Genomic DNA, 24,107 nt, shown 5'->3' with positions numbered 1-24,107 from the left:
TATGATGCAAGAGCTTAAACATGAGCACAACAATTGCCAAGTATCAAATTATCCAAGACATCATACCAATTACTACATGTAGCATTTTCCAATTCCAACCATATAATAATTAACGAAGCAAGCTCAACCTTCGCCATGAATATTATAGAGCTAAGAACACATGTGTTCATACGAACCAGCGGAGCGTGTCTCTCTCCCACACAAGTCATTTATTCAAACAAAAACAAGAAACAAGAAACATACATGACGCTCCAAGTAAAGTACATAAGATGTGACCGAATAAAAATATAGTTTCAAGAGAAGGAACCCGATAATTTGTCGATGAAGAAGGGGATGCCTTGGGCATCCCCAAGCTTAGACGCTTGAGTCTTCTTGAAATATGCAGGGGTGAACCACCGGGGCATCCCCAAGCTTAGAGCTCTTCACTCTTCTTGATCATAGTATATCATCCTCCTCTCTTGACCCTTGAAAACTTCCTCCACACCAAACTCGAAACAAACTCATTAGAGGGTTAGTGCATAATCAAAAACTCACATGTTCAGAGGTGACACAATCATTCTTAACACTTCTGGACATTGCATCAAAGCTACCGGACATTAATGGAACAAAGAAATCCATCCAACATAGCAAAAGAGGCAATGCGAAATAAAAGGCAGAATCTGTCAAAACAGAACAGTCCGTAAAGACGAATTTTAAAATGGCACCAGACTTGCTCAAATGAAAATGCCCAAATTGAATGAAAGTTGCGTACATATCTGAGGATCACTCACGTAAATTGGCATAATTTTCTGAGTTACCTACAGAGAATTTAGACCCAGATTCGTGACAGCAAAGAAATCAGATACTCGCGCAGTAATCCAAATCTAGTATTGACTTTACTATCAAAGACTTTACTTGGCACAACAAAACACAAAACTAAGATAAGGAGAGGTTGCTACAGTAGTAAACAACTTCCAAGACACAAATATAAAACAAAGTACTGTAGCAAAATAACACATGGGTTATCTCCCAAGAAGTTCTTTCTTTATAGCCATTAAGATGGGCTCAACAGCTTTAATGATGCACTTGCAAGAAATAGTATTTGAAGCAAAAGAGAGCATCAAGAGGCAAATTCAAAACACATTTAAGTCTAACATGCTTCCTATGCATAGGAATCTTGTAAATAAACAAGTTCATGAAGAGCAAAGTAACAAGCATAGGAAGATAAAACAAGTGTAGCTTCAAAAATTTCAAAGCACATAGAGAGGCATTTTAGTAACATGAAAATTTCTACAACCATATTTTCCTCTCTCATAATAACTTTCAAGTAGCATCATGAGCAAACTCAACAATATAACTATCACATAAAGCATTCTTATCATGAGTCTCATGCATAAAATAATTACTCTCCACATAAGCATAATCAATTTTATTAGTTGTTAGTGGGAGCAAATTCAACAAAGTAGCTATCATTATTATTCTCATCAAGTGTAGGAGGCATAGTATAATCACAACAAAATTTACTCTCCATAGTAGGTGGCACCAAAAGACCACTATCATTATAATCATCATATATAGGAGGCAAAGTATCATCAAAGAAAATTTTCTCCTCAATGCTTGGGGGACTAAAAAGATCATGAAAACCAGCTTCCCAAGCTTAGAACTTTCTATATTATTATCAACAATGGTGTTCAAAGCGTTCATACTAATATTACTACCAAAGATGCAAATAAGATTCCATAGGTTTTTTAATTTTCGCATCAAACAATCCATGTTTTAAATCAGGAAATAGAAATAAGAAGCTCACTTGTTGTCCATTATGCCAAACTAGTGTAAACAAGAAACAAAAAGATGCAATTGCAGGATCTAAAGGAAATAGCTTCGAGCACAAACACAATGGCGCCGTAAAAGTACTTTACCCGGAACCGGAGTATGAGTGCCTTTTTACCTTTCCTCCCGCAACGGCGCTGTAAAAGTGCTTGATGTCTACCTTGCGCCTCCTATTCTCGTAGACAGTTGTTGGGCCTCCAAGAGCAGAGGTTTGTAGAACAGCTAAGCAAGTTTTCCCTTAAGTGGATCACCCAAGGTTTATCGAACTCAGGGAGGAAGAGGTCAAAGATATCCCTCTCATGCAACCCCGCAACCACAAAGCAAGAAGTCTCTTGTGTCCCCAACACACCTAATAGGTGCACTAGTTCGGCGAAGAGATAGTGAAATACAGGTGGTATGAATATATATGAGCAAGTAGCAACGGTGCCGTAAAAGTAGCTTTGCCCAGGCGTGTAGTTGATGGTGGTAGTATTGCAGCAGTAGTAACACAGTAAAACAGTAACAAGCAGCGATAGCAGTATTTAGGAACAAGGCCTAGGGATTACACTTTCACTAGTGGACACTCTCAACATTGATCACATAACAGAATAGATAAATGCATACTCTACACTTTTGTTGGATGATGAACACATTGCGTAGGATTACACGAACCCTCAATGCCGGAGTTAACAAGCTCCACAATAATGCTCATATTTTAGTAACCTTTAGTGTAAGATAGATCAAAAGACTAAACCAAGTACTAACATAGCATGCACACCGTCACCTTCATGCATATGTAGGAGGAATAGATCACATCAATATTATCATAGCAATAGTTAACTTCGCAATCTACAAGAGATCATGATCATAGCATAAACCAAGTACTAACACTGGTGCACACACTGTCACCTTTACACACGTGCAGGAGGAATAGAACTACTTTAATAACATTGCTAGAGTAGCACATAGATAAATTGTGATACAAAACACATTGCAATCATAAAGAGATATAAATAAGCACCTCACTATGCCATTCAACAAAGTGAATAAGCATTCTGTGAAATATAGCCTAAGAGACCCACACGGTGCACACACTCGTCACCTTTACACACGTGGGACAAGGAGTCTCCTGAGATCACATAAGTAAAACTCACTTGACTAGCATAATGACATCTAGATTACAAGCATCATCATATGAATCTCAATCATGTAAGGCAGCTCATGAGATTATTGTATTGAAGCACATAGGAGAGAGATGAACCACATAGCTACCGGTACAGCCCCGAGCCTCGATGGAGAACTACTCCTCCTCATGGGAGCAAGCAGCGGTGATGAAGATGGCGGTGGAGATGGCAACGGTGTCGATGGAGAAGCCTCTCCGGGGCACTTCCTCGTCCCGGCGGCGTGCCGGAACGAGGACTCCTGTCCCCAGATCTTGGCTTCGCGATGCGGCGGCTCCGGAAGGTTTCACGTGGGTTTCGTCGAACGCATCGGGGTTTTCGCGACGGAGGCTTTATATAGGCGAAGAGGCGGCGCGAGAGGGCTTCGGGGGCCCACACCATAGGGGCGGCGCGGCCCCCCTGCGCGGCCGCGCTGTGGGGTGTGGGGCCCCGAGGCTCCCCTCGGCGGCTCTCGGGTGTTCTGGATGGTTCCGGGAAAAATAGGAACCCAGGCGTTGATTTCGTCCGATTTCGAGAATATTTCGTTACTAGGATTTCGAAACCAAAAACAGCAGAAAACGAGGAACCGGACGTCTTCAAGAATGCTCTTCACTTCTTCAGGTTAGTTCAACCAATGTCTCAATTGAGGAGGAGAGCAAGGCCTTGAGATGCTGGAGTTGACCATGTGATAGCGTCAGGTCATGTGGCTTCGCACACTTTAGATGGAGCTGGTTCGATGGATTCAGGGTCGAACGTTAGTAAGCTTGAGATCGAGGTCATGACCCTGACAAACAACAAGAACAGTGTTAGTATACAGCGAAAGAGAAAGGTAGAGCTAAGGAAAGGGAGTGTACCTCTCCTAAGACCAGAGGAACAGCCGATGAAGAGGTGATCGGCTCTTGTGTTTCTGCTGTGGGCTTGGCCAAGGTGGCAACCTTGTCAGCTACACTGTCAGGAGTTGCTAGGTCCAGGGTGGCGGATGGCATCAATACTTCCTCAACTTCCCCACTGGAGGTGTCATCGATCGCAGAGGAAGTGGTTAGCCGATAAGAACAGCAACAGGTTAGCATGAAATATGAGCCAAGGAGAGTATGGAGAGTAATTACATCCAAAACCTCCTGGTTTGATGAAGAGGTTTGCGGTTCCTTGCGAGCTCTCTTGATACATCGGCTCTTTGTGCGTAATCCGCCCTGCCCTGCTTTGATGGGAGCTTGGGAAGCAGCAGGTTCAGGAGCTGACCTTTTCTTGGAAGCCGACGGTGGCAAGTCTGGCTGGCTCTGTGTGGTGGTTTTCCCAGAGTTGCCCGAGCTCGAGTCCCTTCGACTGGACTGTGTCTCCTCGCTGGAGTTTTCTTCAGTAGAGGTCTGCAAAAGAAATATAAGCATGTTGCAGAAGCCTAGAAGGATAGATAAAATCAGCCAAGGCATGGATCAGCTTACGTGCAAACTTTCTTGGGCTGGAGTAGGGTTTTGGCACTTCAAGGTCTTCCTGGCAGCTACTTTCCTCACTGTTGTTCTCGCCTTAGCTGAGGCTCGGGGGGGGCAGCTGGCCTAGAAGATGCTCTGCTCTTGGGAGCCGATTTTGGTGAAATCGGCTGGCCCTGCATCACGACCTTTTTCAAGGGTGGTGAGTTTTTGCAGAAGAGGACCACCGGAGCTGGTGGGAGGAAATTGAAAGGGGAGCCGTCATCATGTACAGGTTCTGGACCGTCTTGTTGCTGAAAGAAGACAGAGCAGGATTATAAAAGGAAAGAAATCATTGTGAGCCACTTCAAGATAATTCGTGAGTAGTGGTACCTGTTCTGCAGGGATATCATATTCAGCATCAAGTTGTTTCAGCAATGGTCCCGAGCTCTTCGAAGGCATGAGTTTTCCACATTGACCACCAAGTCTCAAAACCATCGGTGGATGAGGTAAAAGAGAGGTTGTGAGGAATTGGGATGGCTAGAGCATCAAAGAAAGAGTAACACCTCTGACTCGTGAGGACATCGGGCAGATCAGCTCTGCTCTCTGTTAAGTGGTGGAGGAAGAAGTGGGGAGACGCCTGCCCAAGACCAAATTGCCGGGCTGCTACGACCGGCCGATAAGACTCATAACCAGGTTTGATGATCCTGTTTGAGGTGCTCATGCCAACTGGAAGGAAGCAGGGACGGATCATGATGGAATACAATTGCCGAGTGCTGGCGTCATCGGCAAAGCTCGTCTAGCCCGAAAGAGACTGGATTTTCGAAATTTTCAGACTCCGTATAAGGAAAGAAGAGAGGATTGTCCAGGCCTTGGTAGAAAATTCTGAACCACTCCGATGCTTCCTTGAGGGTCAGTCTACTACCTGGAAGGCTATATAGAGCTTGGCCGTAGTTAGTGCACCGGATTGGCTTCCCGTTAATATCTGGAAGGTGCAAGTGGCCAAAGGTGGAAAGTTTGGGACATGGTTCTGGAAATATAGTTGAGCCCATAGTTGAATAAACCACCAGGGACCTCCTGTTTTGACTGTCTTTTGGGAAAACAGTTTGACAGACATTAGTTGGAGATATCGATAGACCTCTCCAAGGAACAGTTTGCCAATGCCCAGCTGTGTGCCTCTGGCAAGTTCATAGGCCAAGGAGAGATAGTTCTTGGTTGGAGCGAGTGAAGGGCCACAGAATATGAAGTGTTCCAACCAGAAATTCAGGAAGGCCGTGTGTTCTTTCTCTGTTACAGGGCCTTTGTTTTTCATGTGGCGTCGAAGATAAGCACCCCAGTTTGTGCACTCTGTTTTGGAAGAGAGTGTGAAAGGGACCTTTGGCGACATAAAAGCGAGAGGGGCTTGGGGATGCAATGTCTAGACCAGTGATCATGGCCACGTCTAGTAGGGTTGGTGTCATGGGGCCATGGCCAAACATGAAGCAATTTAAAGCATCAGACCAAAAGTAGCCGATGGTTTTCAGAAGGTTTTCATGTTTCTCAAGTGGAGACAGTGATAAAGCTAAAGCATCGGCTATTCCTGTGGTTTCCCAGGTGGCTTGGTGGGTTTTGGATATTCTATTGTACCATGAAACCCAATCTTCAGGAGGATTAGGCCAGGCTCGTAAGCAGTCGGCCCAAGAAGTTAGATCTAAATTCTGGTTCACAAAGGGAATTTTATTGGCCTCGCATGAAATCAAATGGGCAGGACTTTCAGTAGAACGAGGGCCAAGACAGAGAGAATTTGGAAGAGAAGGATGCGGCAGCAGAATGTCTGATACCTAAAAATTAATGACGGAATGAGATATTAATTCAGATGTTTGCTGTTAATTCTAACGATATGCTCGGATAGAGAGGAGCGGTTGAGGATTACCTTCAGGCCAGAGACCGTAGCGTTGGCGTTGGATGATTCCGCCATTGGGTTCACTGCGGGTTTGAATCTGCGCGATTGAGATCTGAGTTTCGTGTGGCTGTAAGTTGGATCTGTTCGAACGGCGATTTGGGGATCTGAGTTTACTCTTCAGACAAAGGTTGCAGGTTACCGTTTGAGATAGGCAACTGATTTGGCCTTACTCACGTTTTATGGTGAAGGCCGATGCGCTGCCATCGGCTCTTTGCGCGTTGACTCGCTTTGACAATCGGCAAAATTGGTATAAAGGCAAAATCGACATAGAAACATTTTCTTCATTAATAAAGAGGATTTTTACAGAGAAGAGCCGATTGCTCAGGAGAGGAAGAACAAAAGAGCCGATTACTACTACTAGTCCTATGCTAGTAGTCCTAGTCTAAGGGCCGTCGCTGCCCTCGTCGGCGCTGTCGTGGCTGCCGTCGGCGCTGCTACCGGCGAGCTCCTCGTCGCTGCTGCCGTAGCCCTCGGCAGGGGCCTCTTCCTCGTCGTCGTCGTCCTCGTCGTCGTCCGACCCGGCGCGGAAGCGCTTCGCCAGTGGCTCGTCAGAGAACGAGGAGGTGTCCTCCTCCTCTTCCTCCTCCTCGTCGGAGGAGGTGAAGTCATCCCAGGAGAAGGAGTCATCCTCGCTCTCCGCCTCCAGCTCCCCATCGACGAGGAACTGGAAGTCGTCTTCTCCGTCGGTCAAGGACTTGTCATCCTCGGACCAGACGGAGGAATCGTGATCCTCCTTGTCCCACGTTGTTGGGGCGAGGATGTCGTGCGCCGCCAACGAGCCCCACTCCGGCGTCGGCTCGCGAGAAGAAGAGGATAGAGAGGAAAGATCCGATTAGGTAGAGGAGGAGGAGGAGGAATCCATGGTGCAAAGGACGGTTTTTTGCCGATGGCTACTACGGAGCAAGGGGATGAAGAAGCGAGCTGCTCGACGCGGTTAAATAAAGGGGATATAGTGGAGATTTAATGCTACGGCGGTTTCCGAGGACATGGTGCCAAAACTGTCAAATCGTGCAGAGAAGTTGAGAAGGCAAGGCATCATGATGAAGGATACCGTGACGGTTCCGCTCGCCACGACGTGACCCTACGAAGAAAAACGAGTGGTTTTGAAATTATCATTACCAAAACCAGGGGGGCATGTGTTATCACCAGAATTTAGCCAGAGCAGGAGGTGGGCCGTAATTGAGATGGGCTTGGAGGATGTGCGCATGAAGTGTTTCTAAATCGGCCTTGTACGACAGTTTGGGCTAGATTGCCCGTGTATCTGTATATTATGGTAGATTAGAATTAAGAGATAGAGTTTAGCTCGTACACGGTTAGGTTTATTCCCGAATTAGAAAGTCCACGGACTATAAATATGTACCTAGGGTTATTGAGAAAGGAGGACGACCACGTTCACAACAAACACAATCTAGGCGCATCGCCACCCCTTGTTTCGAGGGTTTCTTCCGGGTAAGCATCATGCTGCCTAGATCGCATCTTGCGATCTAGGCAGATATAGGTTTATTCGTTATCCGGTGTTGCTCGTACTCGAAGCCTTGTTGATGGCGAGCAACACTACTTATCGTGGATGTTTTGGGGCTTGCATCGATGCTTTTCTTATATGCTTGCTTAGCTATGCTGCCCCTCGATGTCTAGCCGCCCTTACACCTATCTTAGGTATAAGGGCGGCATCTTGCTTCATCTTCATTTAGTAGATTTGATCTGTTATAGTTGCTCCTTGTTCTGCAAGGATTAGTTTGATATCCGTATGGTTAGGCCTTGCAAACGGGTTGAACGATCCGGTAGTGCGTTGGGTATGGTTTGCTGATCCTAGAAGGGATGTTCCGGGAATCGACTCCATGTTGGTTTTTAGGCCTCTTTTAGGGTTAGTTTTCCATCATCTTTCGTATCTGCTAGGCTCAACTACGTGTAGGATGTTCCGGTCATACGGTGAAAACCCTAGACTGTCGTAGATCAATTTAGCTTAATATTATTGAAGCAGGATACCCATGTTATTACAAGATCTAACATGAACCATGGGTCAATCGGCTCTTTGAGCCGATGAGCAGGGTAACCTGAGAGCCGATCGAGGCTCATTTAATGTTTACGTGTCTACCATGCAGGAAACTAATCGAAGCGATCCAACACCTTCCTGACCAGGTATAGGTCAGGTGGCACGCCCTTGCGACCGTCAGGACGTGTGCCAGAGCATTGCGGGCCGTTGACCGAGGGACCAGGGCCCACCAGCAGTCTTGGGAGCCTCCCGGCTCTTCGTGTTGCTCGTCGCTGCTCGCTGGTGGGTTTTGGCAGGCAACACCACCGAAATAGCATCGCTTATAGTAACCACCGGCGAACACAAAAGTATAGTGGGTCCTACTACTACCTCAGGACGCATTTAATTGACGCACGCCCTGCCGCCAGCTCTCGCATAGCATGTACAACCTCCGCGTCGATTAAATCCGACCGGAGGGAGTACTTTTATAGACACAAAACTCAATTATTTTATATGCTTATCGCAATATTCCATTGTGACATATGCATGGTGTGTACAAGTTCTCATGTTAGTTTCTAAAATAAGAAGTTATGCATGAAACTAAACATCGGAAATATATCTAGCAAAACTTTTAATATGACATGCGCAAGACATCCATAGTGGAGATTAGCAGCTAGATAAAATTTTCCACTGCCGATCTAATTGGTTCGTTCTTATGTGGTACTTTGTATCGGTTTGTGGTGTGCAATTGTTCGTATAAACTAAGATTGACTTCCTATTGTTTCCAAAAAATAAATAGTCTCTAATATGTGACAAATAATACTATAAAGTTACAAGCACACTTCAGCATTTGAGTGCCTCCTTCTCTCGGGGTTTGGGTAGTCTTCCTATTTGCCTCCCTATATGCCTGGCCTATCGACTAGCCCTAGGCTCAGGTGACACAACCACCACATCCAAGGCCAAGAGTGATTCATTTCAAAAAAAAAAAAAGGCCAAGAGTGATAAGATAACTCAGCTAGTGGTGAAACTTGGATGCTTGCCCAATTCAAAATCAATTCTTCACAAGCATATATTTTGAAAAATCTTTTGAAGACACGATTAAGAAATTATCGGTGTGACTGGTTTTTATTCTAGTGCTACCAGTTTGGACTCAGTTATGAGGGTTGTGCCTTAGAGCTTTTCGGGTGCAACCTTATAGATATTCAAAGTTGTATGATCGGTGTTAAAATCGATGGATATTGATGATGGACATTGTGTAGATAATTAGTGAACTATGTCCGTTAGGGTTTCCCTCGGCGTTGGGCATCAGAAAGTGGTGTGATCGGTTTCTAACTGGGTCCTTCCAAATATCGCTCCTATGTTTGATTTTTCTATGTCCCGCTTTTATATTCTTTAGTGCTTGGTTTTCAGTTTGGTGGTACCATTTTGCTCTCTAGACTTGCAAATTTCTTTGAGCATGTGTTTCACGCGTTGTATTCGATGACCAATTTTGAATCTGGTGCGGTCATTTTTTTGCTTCTACGTATGCCTTACAGCTACGCACTTGCGTCATAGTTGAAATCTTAGCTACACCGAGTCTCAAGTCGACAACACCGGGAAATGGTTCTGAGTTTGCTCTGTGGAGTACATATATGAATCTCGATGTGTGCCTACGTTCCTTTGAAATGACCAACTTGAGTGAAGCATATGTCCAATTGCTTAAGAGAATGACACATGAGTTAAATCTCAACATGACCGGTTTTGAGTCAAGCGTAGTTGGGAAGGGGGTCTTCAGTTCCAATGGCTCTATTATGTTAAATCACTATATAAGGTATCCAACCAACACGTGTTAGGGTAAAACTTTTAGATCTCATCTATAAATTTCTATAGTGTCCGTGAAAGTCTCCTCTCATTCTTGAGTTATATCTTAACAGAGGAAATCCTTTGTGAAGGAGAATGAGCTTAGTTGAGCCTCATGAAAGAACACCTTTGAGCCTAGAGATCGTCATCTATTACTCTTAGAGATTTGACGTCTGCTAGATGGATATGCATATATGTACTCTTTAGTGCATCTTGTTGCTATATGTTGTTTTCTTCTTTTTTGTTGAATCGGTTCTTAGGTGCTCTAGTTTAGGTAAAATTTGGTAACATTCTATTCACTCTCCGGTCAATAAACCTCGATTTCTTTTAGAAACTCCTGCGTTCAGCCTACAAGATCACGAGCGTGTCATGTTTAAGTTCCAAAAATTGAACTTATTATGTGACCCAAATAATTTTGTGATTTTTACACGGATCCAAAATGGTCATTATTTAAGATAAAAATGTACACACATATATACTTGCGCAATTGTGCATTTGAGCATATACTCCTGCGTATGCCGTCGATACCTGGATGTATGCGACAGGAGGTGGTTAAAGTCTTCAGTGATCGGGTCGTTGCAAGGTCGTGCGTACGGCCTATGCGTCGACTGATTGAACTCGCCACCTTTTCCGCCCCTGCTCGCTCAGGATCCCTTTTCTGATTCTACACGTGCACGCCGCCTCGCCGGAGTGAGACACTGAACTTGACGGAACACGAAGTCACCACCGACCGGCCATCGGGAGGAGCGGCGCCCCAAAAGCCCCACGTTTCTCACTCGCTCCACGCGCAGGTGCGCCACCAGACTCTGCCTCCAACTTTTAAAACGCCTCCCCCACACACGAACCCAATTATTATACCACCACACCGACTACCAAGCACCGCCGTGGACTCTGCTCAAGCCGCCGTAACAGTAGCCGAGCTTCTACAGGTCGATCAACAAAGATGGCCACGGCGGCGGCCTCCCAGCTCTCCTTCTCGTCCCCGATCGCCGGTCGCCGCGGCCGGCGGCAGACCCGCGCGTCGGCGTCCGCGACGGACCGGCACGAGGTGGTCTCCCCGAAGCTGCGGCTGCCGCTGCGCAAGGTGCCGGGCGACCACGGCCCGCCGCTGCTGGGCGCGCTCAAGGACCGGCTGGAGTACTTCTACGGGCCCGGCGGCCGCGACGGCTTCTTCGCGTCCCGCGTCCGCGCGCACCGCTCCACGGTGGTGCGCCTCAACATGCCGCCGGGCCCCTTCGTGGCCAAGGACCCGCGCGTGGTGGCGCTGCTCGACGCCGCCTCCTTCCCGGTGCTCTTCGACACCTCCCTCGTCGACAAGACGGACCTCTTCACCGGCACCTTCATGCCCTCCACCGACCTCACCGGCGGCTACCGCGTGCTCTCCTACGTCGACCCCGCCGAGCCCAGCCACGCGCCGCTCAAGTCCCTCCTCTTCCACCTCCTCACCCACCGCCGCCACCACGTCATCCCGGCCTTCCGCGACGTCTACGGCGACCTCTTCGGCCTCATGGAGAACGACCTCGCGCGGGCCGGCAAGTCCGACTTCGGCGCGCACAACGACGACGCCGCCTTCGGCTTCCTCTGCCAGGCGCTCCTCGGCCGCGACCCCCTCGACTCGCCGCTCCGCGACCAGGGCCCCAAGCTCATCGCCAAGTGGCTCCTCTTCCAGATCAGCCCGCTGCTCAGCCTCGGCCTGCCCACCCTCGTCGAGGACGGCCTGCTGCACACCTTCCGCCTCCCGCCGGCGCTCGTCAGCAAGGACTACGGCCGCCTCGCCGACTTCTTCCGCGACGCAGGGAAGGACGTCATCGACGAGGGCGAGCGGCGCGGGATCGCGCGGGAGGAGGCCCTGCACAACATCATCTTCGCCATGTGCTTCAACTCCTTCGGCGGCATGAAGATTCTCTTCCCGTCCATGGTCAAGTGGCTGGGCCGCGCGGGCGGGCGCACGCACGGCCGACTCGCCACGGAGGTGCGCGCGGCCGTGCGCGCCAACGGCGGCGAGATCACGATGCAGGCGCTGGCGGAGATGCCGCTGGTCAAGTCGGCGGTGTACGAGGCGCTGCGGATCGAGCCGCCCGTCGCGATGCAGTACGGCCGGGCCAAGCGGGACATGGTGGTGGAGAGCCACGACTACGGCTACGAGGTGAGGGAGGGGGAGCTGCTCTTCGGCTACCAGCCCATGGCCACCAAGGACCCGCGCGTCTTCTCCCGCCCCGACGACTACGTCCCCGACAGGTTCCTCGGCGAGGACGGCGCGCGGCTGCTCCGCCACGTCGTCTGGTCCAACGGGCCGGAGACGGCGTCGCCGTCGCTGCAGGACAAGCAGTGCGCCGGGAAGGACTTCGTCGTCCTCATCGCGCGCCTCCTCGTCGCCGAGATCTTCCTCCGATACGACTCCTTCGACGTCCAGGTCGGCTCCGGGCCGCTCGGCTCGTCGGTCACCGTCACCTCGCTCAAGAAGGCCACCTTCTGATCTAGCAAGAGCTATGACCCACGGTCGTCAAAGCCGCCAGAGATCCGACACGTGTACTTATTTCGCTATTAATTTGTACCATGCAAGTGATAGGAAGGCCAACTTCTGATCTACGAAGAGCTTGATTCGTAAAAAAAAATTTAAAAAAAATCTAGGAAGAGCTCTGACCACCGGTCAAAGCAACCAAATTCAAAAGAAAAAAAACTGCCACGTCTACTTCTTTTCTCTCTTCTCTTCTTTCTTGGTTAGTGCCGTATTTCACCATGCATGTGATTGACTTGCATGGAAAACTGGAGGTGTAACAGATATTCTTTATCGAGGTGTAACAGATTTTCTTTTTTTAGTAAGGATAAGGCATGCCGGCCTATGGTGTCTCGATATGTTTGCGGTAAGATCAGGGAATTTTCAGAGTGGGATGGGAGACATGTAGACTATTTATTCAGTTAAGAAAAATGTAGACTATTTATACACGGTAGGTAGGTTGGTGGCTTTTTTCTACTAGTACAAAGTATATGGATCAAGGTTCCAGAGAGTAGGTCGATGTGATGGCGAGTGTGAGTACAATGTTCATGGGCTGTTATTAAATTATTGATTATTGATTAGAAGGATGGGGTGCAATTATTGGGAATAATTTACCTACCTCCACGGCTGCATTTCATTATCTCTGGGTCTATCACCTTTTTAAGCCTGCTTGCTCTGGGTCCATGCATTTATATTTTTCTACAAGAATCAAAGCACAAAGTATAAATGTTTGTATGACCGGTCGTTGTCGTGTCAACTATCGGAAACTCAATGTCTTTGCCATTATTTATGCACTAATAGCGATAGTTTAGGGACGAAGTTGCGAAAATACGCAGTGCACCCCCAGGTTCCGGAGTACCAAAGTTAATATAGCAGTACAAAATTCGTATTTCTGGCGCTCCGAAAATTCCTAACAAATTTGTTTGCTTGTAGAGGACGCAAGTATGTATGTGGTGCCATTTTTCATACTCAAACTCGAAAGTATGTAGCTAGGAGAAAAATGATAAGTTTTAGATAAATAGCATGAAGAAAACTAACCCGCACAGTAATTTCTATAACTTTGGGTTCGAGACAACCCGCACAGTAGTTTTAGATAAATAGCATGAAGGAAACTAACCCGCACAGTAATTTCTATAACTTTGGGTTCGAGACAACTACATTGCTTATGGCTGGACTAAGTTTAATCAGGTTTCGTAGTACCTAGGTTCTAAAAAAATCGTTTTAGAAGAAGTTGGATTTGTGAAATGGAAATGGTCAGGTCAAGTTTGCTGCACTAAGTTTAATCAGGTTTCGTAGTACCTAGGTTCTAAAAAATCGTTTTAGAAGAAGTTGGATTTGTGAAATGGAAATGGTCGGGTCAAGTTTGTTCAAGCCGAAAAATGATGGTGCGGACGACCACCTCGAGCGGTAATAAACTAAATATATGTCACAAATCTAACAACAAACTGCATGTTCGTGGGCTCAACCGTTTGTTTGGAGCAAACTCTCATAAGGCTGACTGGCTGTGAAGGATGCTACAGAGTACAAACTTATCTGGACGCGTCCACCTTTTTTATCCCAACGAAGACTCTAGTTGTACGAAGTGGCCATACGGTGCCCATCTGTATGACACGACTGCATGATACTACGTACAGGACCACTCCGACCATAATAATCTCGCGTAGAACGTAAAATCCATAGCAGTGTCCCGTAGCTCACAAAATGCAATAGATATACGATACGATGACATTTGATCCTGCCAACCCTAATACAACCTTGATCCTGTCAACACAAAGACATACCAAACAGCATTCAACATAATGCAGGTCGTTAGTGCCAACCTTTGCTATGATCACATCCTCGCCTAACCCTGAAAAAACATTCTGCCTAACATCTTTCAAGTCTTGTTAATTAGATTCATATACGTCACAACTCAAGAGATGGCAACATTTCCCTCCTTGGGCTCAACAGCTTAACAATCACAGGAACCGATATGAGAAACGCATGGCCAAAGGCATGTCAACAGAGTGTCAGGTGTAATCTTTATGTGCCGTTGGCAAGAGAAATATGAAATGGGCAAGCTAATGGGCAATACCTAAGCAATCGCCACCCAACCTTTTGGCGGCTCCTTTCCCATAAAGCAGTGCGCACTAACACGGCACAGAATCTAGCACCAGATCAAAATCAATCTAGCCAACGTGCAAAACATAGCTGCTGCTGCTGATAAAAATCACCGCAAATTGGAGACTGGTAGTCTACATAGAAAGCTACAGGTTGAATGGCAAAAATACAACTTTGAAAAGACACAAGCTATCAGCTGTATAAATATTAGTCACTGAATTCCAGCAGGTTCGAGTACCATCATATCTCGAGTTCTAAAGGAAAACTGGAAACTGTTTCTCATTGGACCAAAGAGCGCCTGCTACTCACCTTCCTTTCCTGGATATTTCTGATTGACTTGTAGTACAGCTCATGCTAAAAGCTCGACATCTTCAATTCTAAATACAGCATTGTCCATGATAGCTACATCACCTGTCAAATCACGATAAAAAAAAAACTTCACGAACCAACCCAAAGAACCAAAAAAGAAGTGTTTCAAATCAGGGTTGACAGACTAACTCGGAGATGCAAAATAGAAGTGATTCATCTGTAACAGACGAGCTTCACGAACCAACCCAAAGATGGAAAATGCAAGTAGTTGGAATCAGGGTTGACAAACGTAAGTGTAAGAAAACAAAATATTGGGAGGCCGCACTAGCTTTAATGGATATCAATGACAGAAACCATACTTTTCAGCTTTCAGCCGATAAACTATCTCTAGTTAAACTGAACTAGCATAGGTCTACTCAGGTATCGAACCATAGGACATGTCAAGAAATTTGCATTGATGAGTAGCTAACTATTAACACATCATACAATTCCAGCAAGACCATTCTAAGATTTAATTTACTGTACTCTTCAATGAAGCAAAAGGAATTAAAGATATATCGCATATCACATTGCGCTATGGACAAACAACTTGCTGCCTAGAACTCAGATCCAACAAGGACCTTTGTTTAATATATGGTGGGCCACATGGAATAATCTGCTAGTATAAATGGCCGCTACCATATTGATAATGGTAACACTAGTATAATAACAAACAAGGGCTTCAAGGAGACACATTAACAAACGGGGCTCCTATTGCTAGGTTGTTTATGTTGGTTCAGATATAAGAACTTTGTGCAGTCTATAACTGCATACTTTATAAGCTTTTACTCACATGTCAATGGGTCTAGAACTCTAGCCTTTGTTTAATATAATGGATTAATGGGTCACATGGAAGAATTCGGGTATTGTAACATGGCAGCTGCCATACTGATAATGCTCAGACAGTAGTAGTGTATAATAACAAAACAGGGGCTTCAAAGAAACCCACTACCAAACTGAACTGGTTATCCCTAGGTAGTTGACAAGTTTCATTCCAGCATCCTCGATAAATCATTCACAAACCATTTCCTGCCAAATTACTCTGTTGTTTTAAAATTGAGGTAATAATGCTGGTGGTGCATAAACATGCCTGCATGTGTAAACTGGTGCATCAACTTGAAAATTGGTTCGGTCTAATACATAAACTTGTCCTGCAGGTGCAATTTGGTGCAAATCAGCCAAACCAGGCCAGTTTCTACCTATGTGGCGTGCCACGTCGAAAAGGGAGCCACGCCGAGCGCTTGTGAGGGTCGTGCGGGACTGGAAATTTACATTTATGCCCTCCGGCTATGTTTAATAGGCAGAACAAAGGCCTAAAATTTACGAGCGTCTACAGCCCGAAAACCCTAGAAATTTTCCCCAATTCGCATCCACCTCTCTCCAACTCCGCATCCCTGTCGTCCTGGACCTCGCCGGCCACCACCCATTGCCATTGTGTCTTCGAGCACACCTTCACAACCTAAGTACATAGCAGGAAATCTTGTGCTCAGCTCAATCGACGAGACAATGACGCTAGTCACCACATCCCCATAGTATAGCGTGCAGTACACCTAGCTACCGAGCTTGCAAGTTGAAATAGATGCACAGGGAGCCAGCCTTTGCATTAGTGGAAACCACAGCAAGAACACCGTGCATGCATGGGAGTGTTGACTCCAGGAGGCCGGTCGCGCGCGCCTCCAAGAGGCCGTCGCGCCGCAACACCAAACACGCCATCACTGTCCTGATCATGGCCAAGGTGTGAACTACTTGGACCAGATTCCTGGATGGCGAAGCAGCAGGTGCTGGCATCGGGCTGGTCGCAGACGAACCGCTTCCATGGCAAAGACAGCAGCGACCGCAAGTCACGCAGGGCCTACTACCGTGCCTTGTCCTCGGCGCGGCAACCAAGGCCGTCAACGTCGATGCTGCCGCATACCCCGCCATCCCTGAGTTGTACAGCCGGTCCTGACCCCAGTAGGTGGCTGCTGGTGCCCATAGAGCGGTAGCAGGCCGCGGGCGCGCCTGGACATAGGACGGCCGACAGGATTGACTCGCCCTACAGCACCAGGTGCACCCGCAGGTCAAGGCTCTCCAGTGCCGAAGTCAGCGCACCACCGTGCGTGGCGGTGAGGCCACTGAGCTCCACCCACTGGAGGTTGGTGGCCCTCCCCAGCGGGTTGCCAGTGCCGGTGCGCAGTGTGGCTGCTCACCGTGGAGCGCCTTGAGGCTATACAGGTCGCCCAGGCGCCGAGGCAGTCGTGCACCACCGCAGCCACACGAACCCTTTGACGTCATGAATGTGATCTGCATTCGGAGCGCGACACGGTCGCTGGCCGGCATAATGCTCCTCGCCATTGTCATAGACCTCGCCGTGCTCCGCTGCCATGTCCATCAACTTTGCCTCAGTTCCCGGAGTGTGCGTGCCAAAGGAACTGAATCAGGAGGCCGTCTGCTTGGGTCCCCACTCTCATCTTTTCGCCTCCGGTCTGCAGTTGCCGTCCATGTGTCACCCCTAAGCTGCTGGTGTTGTCCCCGTGCCCCTCCAGCCTCCCTGGTCTCTAGGTTGGGATCCTCTCTTCCTGCACAGAAGGGTGAGCGTCGCGGCGGCATCCTCGCCGTAGCCACAAATGGTACGGAGCACGCCCGCTTGGCCTCCATCGTCATCGGCCTCACCGCCAGTTCCAGCATCGCCACCGGCCTCTCCTCGAACAGGCAGACGAATAGACAGGGAGCTTTGTTGGTGAGCCGAAAAAACGGGAGGGCCTAAATGCAAAAAAAAAATCAGCCCTACGTGAGCACAACGTGTGGCGTGCGTGACTGCTTTGCGTACGTGTTACGCAACATAGGCAGAAATTGCCTCAGTTTGACCGTTTAGGTATTAGACCTAACCAATTTTCAAGTTGATGCACCAGTTTGCACATGCGGGACAAGTTTATGCACTGCCAGCGCTATTACCTCTTTAAAATATACTGCTTTTAGGAAAGGGAGAACAAAAAACTAGGCCAGATGTCCAGAATACACTAGTTTCCTCCATGACATGACTAACTTTATTTTGAGCAAGATGACAAGATTAACTTGACATAACATGGAATTCGAGTGATCACTTCATGGCATTTATTTAAACATTTTTTGCCGACAGAGTGTGAACTGTTCAGCTTGCTTTATTTCCCTAAAACACACTTGGTGGACACAGGTTCACTAAGAGCTCATCGAACTTGACTTGTAGAGTGAGACATATGCTCAATATGATTCATTTATGTGCTCTTTCTCTTGGTACATGTTCACCATGTGCTCTCTCATGTAGATTTGGTATGGGTATCAGTGAAGTTCCTCGTTAAATTTGAAGTGGACATTAGTTCCTTTTCATTATTTAGATAGATGTGCAGAGCAAGCTTCTCTTTATATTCTACCTACAGAGGATCAAGCGCTTCTTGCCAAAGTTTGATATTTAGGTAAAAATAAATTTCTTATAAAACAAAGAAGACCTACCAATAATAACCAAAAAGAAATAAAGGCAGGACATATCATCAAATCTTGTAATGAAAAATATAATTTCTAACAAGAAAGATCATTTCATACAAAAAGAAGACGAACAAAGCTAATGTACGAGAAATCTACAGAATTTAAAACTGTAGCTATGTTCTTGGTGAAATCGACTTACTAGATTAGTCCTTTAGTCTAGAAAATAGACATATCAGGTGGAGGTCCATAAACTGATTTCCACGACAAGGGAATAGTCCATCCATTTGACCCATTTCCTGTAAGTTCATAGAAATTAACAAGCGTTTACACAGAAACCCACCGTTTACTATGATCAGTTGATCACAGAATATTGAATGTGGGCATTCCTAAAATATATAGTATTACAAACAAGAACAGTTACTGCAAGGGAAGTTATGCAATTCAACAACAATCGACAACAAATGAATAATCAGGAATACTTGTTCAAATTTTTGGTGGGTTCAATTAAAAAGTACTCCCGCCGTTCCTAAAAAAGCTTCGCAACTTTTCCTAGATACAGATGAATATATAGCTAAAACATGTCTACATACCTCCGTATCTAGACAAAGTTGAGAAGCTTTTTTAGGAACGGAGGGAGTAATAAGGGGATAAGTTCTCAATATGATATAGAGTTATACCGTGGAATTGTTCAGGGTCTTGACCTAGAAGTTTGCATACTGCCTCTGCCAAATGAAAAGATTCTGGCATATTGTCCCCTTCTGAGCAGTAGCATAGTACACAGCTAACTTTCAAACCTTTGGCCTAACATAAAACAGGGAGATGTTATAACAGTAGCTTCAAATGGGAAAATCATTTAGAGCTGAAATAAAATCAGATACCTTGCAGGCAAAGAATAGAGCTGCAAATGGCAAGGTTGCATAGTAATCACTTAATGTCATCTCTTCAGCATCATCAGCCATATCCTCTGAAAGAACACCACCGTCAATTAGATTAGCTAGAGATTTCCACAATCGTTGAGATGGATCATATTCCTCAAGTTTCTTCCACCCTAACTTCTCATATTCTGGATCAGATCCATCCTCATTGCAACTTGAAAGGTAATAGAGGATATCACTGCATGATGAAATATGTCACTGACCCCGGTTGTGAAAAAACATCCAAATCTATAACATAAGCTGTGCAGAAAGACATCAATTACCTGGATGCATCAATTACTCTTCTCTTGCCAGAGTCTAAACTTGAAAGGATAACAACATGGTCCTTTCCAATGCTACTGACGAAATTAGCAACATTTTTTGCAAATGAAATCATCATTCCCTGCATTTTTAACGAGAAATCAAAGTGGTCATATTATATTCAGCAGTTATACATTCCAGTTGTTGAGATCATCCTTCACTGCAATGCCAGATAAAGCACAAAGAGCCTCAAGCATCCCAGGTATGAGTCTCTCTCCCCCAGTATACCTCTTTAAATGAAAGGTGGAATGAATCATAAAAACAGAGAACTTTGTACTGCATCCTTCGATTCATTTTAGAATACCAAATGTTCCATTCAACTTTTAGTTAACAAGGAACAAAGTATACAATGATACATATGAGTGCCGAGAATATGGAACATGGTGTTTCCAAAAGGAATCTATTTTCCATAACTGTATATATAGAAGGAAAGGTTTTGCTACCACATCGCTATGCATGTGACCCACGATCATATCTCTAGTCAGAAACCTAGGGGTCAGTATCTAACTAAGGTTAAATTAAAAGGTTCTAAGATTGGACACTGCAAGGCAATGCATCAAAATAAGGCTCTTTTTACGTTATTAGAACAAGCGCAACACAACAAAGCTCTCAAACATAGTTACATCAGTGTTACATGAAGGCCCCTTTTCCGTCGTTACACGGATGATAATTCAGATACATGAGCCCATGTTGCAAATAAATACTCCCTCCATATAACAAGCAAATGGCGCTTTAGACATGTCTTCACTCACTTCTAAAACTTTGACCACAAATATTATTGTAGTCATTCAGATTGGAAATTTGAAAAACATATGTATAGATTTGTATCGGAAAGTATTTCTAAAATCTTATATTTTTCTTGACTTTTATACATATATTACAATAGAAATTAGTAGTCAAGGTTAAATCTTAGAGGTCAATGTCCAAAACATCATCTATTTGTGATATGGAGGGAGTACTAAGCAAAACCAGCAAATTTGAAGAAATATAGCTAGCACTATAGATTCTTATAAAAATTCTTAAATTAAATAAAAATGCCAGCAATGTAAGACCGACATACTGTAATAATTGGAGACCTTTGTTGAATGAAAGCCAGCCGATTAGATGGTGATTCATACTCTGCACACAAAAAATGGTAACGTGGGTGAGTTTGAATAACATACTGATATTTCACTAACTTACTAGACAGTACGACAAACGATATTCCAACACTAACTTGTATGACAACTCATCATTGATTCATTGCATGTTGACATTGTGTAGAAGATACAGTACATGTGGAACTGTGACTCATTTCATCAACAGTGGTGTGCATAGCAGATCTTTAATACTAAGGTGAGTTGGTGAATGATTGATGGTGTCACAGCCCCAATATCCTCGGAGTGCAACACACTCAGCCAGCTCATCCTATTTTTTAGCTCACAACAAAGTACACATTAACCGAATCACAATCTCAACGACCCCTAACAAACCCGGCGACACGGGGTATGAGCCATAAAATCGGTGCTTGGATGCCCACTAACACGAGTGTCTGGCCGAGTTTAAGGCATACATCGTTGAGGTCCTGGCCCCTACGTACCGACGCTTAATGGATCTCGTCTGGCGTCCTTAATTATTCGCCTGCAGTTCTTCCGTTCTTCCGGCAGCTGCCCGTCGCCATAAATCACTGAGATCCGACTGGCCAAGTACGGCACCACATACACACCTCCACGTGGCGGCCACAGCTCAGTCCACACTACTTACCTTCTCCACTTTACATCCATGCGTGATACTCTCCCCCGCCAGGTTTGTAGCCTCCGACAAAATTGTTATAGCAGGCGAGCGATGTAACTGAGCCTTCTGGTGCCCACAAGCTACTGTGAATAGAAAGTGCAGACGTACGTTTAACCTTGTGCATGTGCATCGCTTGCTCCTGGCGAAGTGGTGATGAATTATTCCTGTGTGTGTGTTGCTGTCTAGTTGTTAATTAATCAGGGTTAATCTTAGCCAGCAACCGTGCTGATCCCGCGGAGCAGTTTATCCAAACAGTCAAGGTGGGGCTAAGCCAAAGGTGGGGGGACATGTCCAAGGTGGAGAAATGCACATGAACCCTGGTAGAATTATTATGATGCTACAAGGAGATCTTATCATCATGGTGGGGACACTTATTGTCACCGTACTTGTGTTCACAGATTGTGCATTGTGAAATATTTCACAATTCTAAGGGCCTGTTTGGTTCGCAAGATTTCCAAAACGCATGAATTGGAAAAACATAGGAACAGAAGGCCATGACATGTTGAATTCTACAGAAATTGAAAACACAAGAATGTGTATTACATGTGTTGTTTGGTTGAATTGCAGGAAAACACAGGACCATAGCTGTTATAAAAACAAAGGAAAAATTCCATGAGGTTGGAACATAGGGAAATTTTCCTATGGAGTTGCATACAAAGTTGACCATATGAAAATCCTGCATAGCAAACAAGTTCTATAGGGAAAAAATCCTAAGGAATGGAATCCTCCAAACTTCCTAGGGAATTCCTTTGAACCAAACAAGCACTAAAGTGAGAAATAATAATCGTCATTTATTAACATGTGTGCAAATTGGAGGGGTGTTTATCTATTCTAAGTTTGTCATCACGGACGACAAACCCTTACAAGATATACCGGAATTAGATAATACATTCAGATGTGACACATCGTGGATGAGGACTGCAGGCACCAACTTAGCAAATATACGCCATGGGGTAACGGAACGGCAAAGAGAGAAGAAGGTAAAAAACTATAACGTGCCGGCTTCTGTTTAAGGCATGCAAGGATTACACTGGTTCCTAACGATGTATCTTTTGTTTCCCGTCCCGTTGCAAGGCAAGGACACAATACTATGTAGTAGTAGAGTACACGCAGCCCTCAAGCATTTCATCAAACAGTTGGCGTGCACAGAGCAAAGGGCCAAGAGTAGAAGCAAGAAGCACCGCTAACGTGACTAATCAAACCGCAGGCGTGTACGTCACAGGGGGGCAAAGGATCGAGAAGGTTCGAGAACCAACCTTCGAGCGCGAGCGCGAGGTCGCCCACGGCGTCGGGGCCGAAGGCGTCGTTGCCGGCGCAGGGCAGCACGGAAGGCTCGTCGAGGTAGGCCACGCGCCTCGCTTTGGCCGACGGTATCAGCAGGTCCACGGCGAGCTGCCCCACGTTGCCTATCGAGAGCGCGGGCTGCACGCGGCCGGAGAAGCGGATCAGAGACGTCAGACACCGGAGCGAGCTACCCAAAGCCAGATTTCAGCGAGAATTAGAATCCTGACCATGACGAGCGTGGAGCAGGAAGGCGAGAAGCTCTCGCCGCCGACGAGGGCGAATTCCATCGCGGCGGGCTGGATCGGCGCCGGTCGCTGCCGGGTCCTGTGGTTTCAACTTGCGACGGAAGTTGAAGAACTGGCGACGAGGAGCAGAGACGCCGGCACGCCGCCCTTCTCTGGCCTTCTATGGACTGGCCTAGTTTTTTTTAGGGTAAATGGACTGGACTAGTTTTGGGCCGAGTCGGATGGATCGTATACTTCTTACCAGGCTGAGCTGGTCAATGAATTGGGTCCAGTTCAAAACTAGGATGGGTGGAGACAGTAGGCCCAGGCTTTGTGGGACCACTGACTGGCTGATCGTGCGCGTGGCCTGCAGTCGGCCACGTCGCATCGGCCACCGCGCTACCAATTAGTCCGGGCCACGGAAATATCACGCCGGGACTCCTCTTTCTCTCTTTTCTTCCACCACGACCTCAACTCGAGTTCTTCATCAGTGCATGCCCAATTTTGCTCGGATTTGAGGCGTATTTCCAGTAAAACTTCACCATTTAGCTAGTAGGAGCTAGGGGAACCATGATCTACTGATGGATTAGTGTTTGGGGTGATTTGGTGATGTTCTTTTGAAGCAATGGTGGCTAAGTGGTGGAGTTTGGCGTTGGTGTAGGGTGCTTGGTGGTGGTGGTCGTGTAGATTGCATGGTGGTGTTGCTCGGGTGACTCAAGGCCGTTGCACGGAGACGCTTAGCATGCTTCATGAGTAAGTCATTCTTTTGAAGCAATGGTGGCTAAGTGGTGGAGTTTGGCGTTGGTGTAGGGTGCTTGGTGGTGGTGGTCGTGTAGATTGCATGGTGGTGTTGCTCGGGTGACTCAAGGCCGTTGCACGGAGACGCTTAGCATGCTTCATGAGTAAGTCATATTCCTCGCTAGTTATAGTTTATTGTATTTGTTCATGCGGGCAGAGGGGAATGATTAGTTAGCTTTGTGTATGCGGTCACCCAACATACCACTTCATGTTATGTAGTACGCAAGTCGTTGACATAACACTAATAAAATATTGTTCCACTATTATTACATCCATCAGAGTGGTACAACAAAAACATTGTGG

General features: G+C 46.3%; 2 protein-coding genes across 2 annotated transcripts; one reads left to right on the top strand and one right to left on the bottom strand.

The window, feature by feature from the left end:
* The first annotated feature begins 11,047 nt into the window (after window positions 1–11,047).
* LOC124700666 (allene oxide synthase 1, chloroplastic-like) lies at window positions 11,048–12,584 on the top strand. Its single transcript, XM_047232755.1, has one exon. The coding sequence runs from the start codon at window positions 11,048–11,050 to the stop codon at window positions 12,578–12,580; it is 1,533 nt and encodes a 510-aa protein (XP_047088711.1). The 3' UTR covers window positions 12,581–12,584.
* Window positions 12,585–14,798: 2,214 nt separating this feature from the next.
* LOC124704407 (proteasome assembly chaperone 2-like) lies at window positions 14,799–23,139 on the bottom strand. Its single transcript, XM_047236661.1, has 8 exons — window positions 23,010–23,139; window positions 22,755–22,920; window positions 20,786–20,844; window positions 19,689–19,807; window positions 19,369–19,603; window positions 19,168–19,291; window positions 18,690–18,786; window positions 14,799–15,112 (listed from the first exon to the last, which is right to left on the bottom strand). The coding sequence occupies exons 1-7, from the start codon at window positions 23,067–23,069 to the stop codon at window positions 18,707–18,709; spliced, it is 843 nt and encodes a 280-aa protein (XP_047092617.1). The 5' UTR covers window positions 23,070–23,139; the 3' UTR covers window positions 14,799–15,112; window positions 18,690–18,706.
* Between the last annotated feature and the right edge of the window lie 968 nt (window positions 23,140–24,107).

The sequence above is a fragment of the Lolium rigidum genome, chromosome 3 (assembly GCF_022539505.1).
Source record: "Lolium rigidum isolate FL_2022 chromosome 3, APGP_CSIRO_Lrig_0.1, whole genome shotgun sequence".
Taxonomy (NCBI): Eukaryota; Viridiplantae; Streptophyta; class Magnoliopsida; order Poales; family Poaceae; genus Lolium; species Lolium rigidum.
The sequence above is the reverse complement of the archived record's forward strand: the minus strand, read 5'-3'. Positions and strand labels throughout refer to the sequence as shown.